The sequence below is a fragment of the Aplysia californica genome, unplaced genomic scaffold, assembly GCF_000002075.1.
Source record: "Aplysia californica isolate F4 #8 unplaced genomic scaffold, AplCal3.0 scaffold00120, whole genome shotgun sequence".
NCBI lineage: Eukaryota > Metazoa > Mollusca > Gastropoda > Aplysiida > Aplysiidae > Aplysia > Aplysia californica.
The window spans coordinates 626,666-628,412 of record NW_004797390.1 but is presented as its reverse complement, the minus strand read 5'-3'; the positions used below and the strand labels follow the sequence as shown (position 1 = coordinate 628,412).

Below are 1,747 nucleotides of genomic sequence, written 5' to 3'. Positions count from 1 at the left end.
AAGCCCAGATTGTTCAATTTTATTTTTTATATCTGAAACTTCAAAAGGCATGTAATAGCCTGCATATTGGGAAATACCCAAACTCGGTTTTCTCACCAGTCGTGTACAATGGTTGGAAACGTACTCAAACATTGCCTCTGCTCTATTGCTGATCAGACATAATATTTAAATCAGCTACGTCCTCAAAGAGTTATTAAACAAGATGCAGAGTTTGGTTATTCATCTAAATTTTCAACTCCTTTTTCCGTATCTGAAATTTAAAAAGGCAGGCAACAGCAAGTACACTATGAAAATTATATATCATGCAAATTCCTTTTCACGTTGGTAGGTTTGTGTATTATAGCCTACTATGTTTCAAACTGTACAGCAACATCGTCTTTAGTGTACAGCTGGTCGGACATATTATTATTATATGCTGACAAAATGCGTTACTTCTCGGATTTGAGCCCAATGGAAATAGATACATCATGCTTATATGCGAAGCTTTTATAATGTTTAAAAGTATGAAATAATAAAAAGCATTTTAGACTGAAGATATGACATCAATTGAAAATCTACAAATTTGACCCTAGTGTTGATTTTTGGCCAGTCTCTTCCTTTGTGAATTGCGAGAAGTAAATTATCATTATGTTAGCACGCCTCACATAAGTTCGCTACGGCGGCGTGAGATAGTTAATTTAATCCGGCCGGCCGCTTGGACACTTTGGCCAGTGCCTGGAGCACAACCTACCTGTAGGACTCAACCGATCTCAACAGCAAGCTCGTCACCAACAGATGCATCTCTATGGCAGCCACCATCCACAGGCAGCCCTGCAAGCCAAACGTTAGCCTAAAGGGGATACACGCAGATTGAAAAAAAAACAACAACCTACAACAAAAACAAATTTAAAAAACACCCATTACCTCTTGTAGGATTCAACGGCAGCTTCTTTCTCATCCAACGCCTCGTGGATTTCCCCCATTAGTTGATGAGCCTGAGGGGATGCCTTTTCTCTGGCATGCAGGAAGCCACAGAGGTACCTAGATATTCACAGAAAGAATTAGTCAAGGCCCCTGCTTTGCTCTGGCAGAAGAAAGGTGGCAGCAAAAAAATATTTTTTTGGTTAAATTAAAAGACATTCCTTGTCAACAAACTGTACTGAAACACATGAGTACGTTTTGCTGTTCAACTAGAGTCACTTGTAACTGTGATTATTCCTCTCTTTCCTGCACAACAGTGTGACCTAGAGACAAAATCATTTGAAAGTCTTGAACCAATAGTGTTTTGATCTTTAATAAGATACAAGAAAAAAAACATTTTTTAAACAAAATCTATTAAAATGCACTATCGACACAGTTCATGGTTAGTGCAAATACATTTTCACCGCCGTCATAGGTAGGCATGTTATACTTGTTACAAATGCATATTTACCAAAACAGTTTTCATAAAATATATTTTAAGATCGATAGAGGTTTAATTATTCGTGGAGAATACCCCACATGTACAACGGGACAACATTTATAATATATCAAGTCTAAATTAGAAAACGAAAAGGCTTACTTTTTTGCAGTTGCAAATTCCCTGATGTCCATGTACAACCTGGCAATCTGGAAACCTTGTGCATTTCGCTGTACAAAAACAAAACCAGAAGAGGGGCAATTTTAAAAAAAAAGGTAATAATACAGTCACATTGATTAATTTTTTTTAAAAGTTTTCTGTTTAAAAATTTGTTAAATCATAGAACTAAAGGGCTTGAAAGCCCCCCCC

The 1,747-nt window shown here is 37.0% G+C and overlaps 1 protein-coding gene across 1 annotated transcript in view; it reads right to left on the bottom strand.

Moving 5' to 3' along the window:
• LOC101846497 (ranBP2-like and GRIP domain-containing protein 3) overlaps window positions 1-1,747 on the bottom strand; it is a gene marked incomplete in the record, with an annotated part of 88,555 nt that overhangs the window by 82,314 nt on the left and 4,494 nt on the right. Inside the window, 2 exon segments of the mRNA XM_035969148.1 lie at window positions 904-1,020; window positions 1,541-1,608. Coding sequence (XP_035825041.1) covers window positions 904-1,020; window positions 1,541-1,608 — 185 coding nt within the window.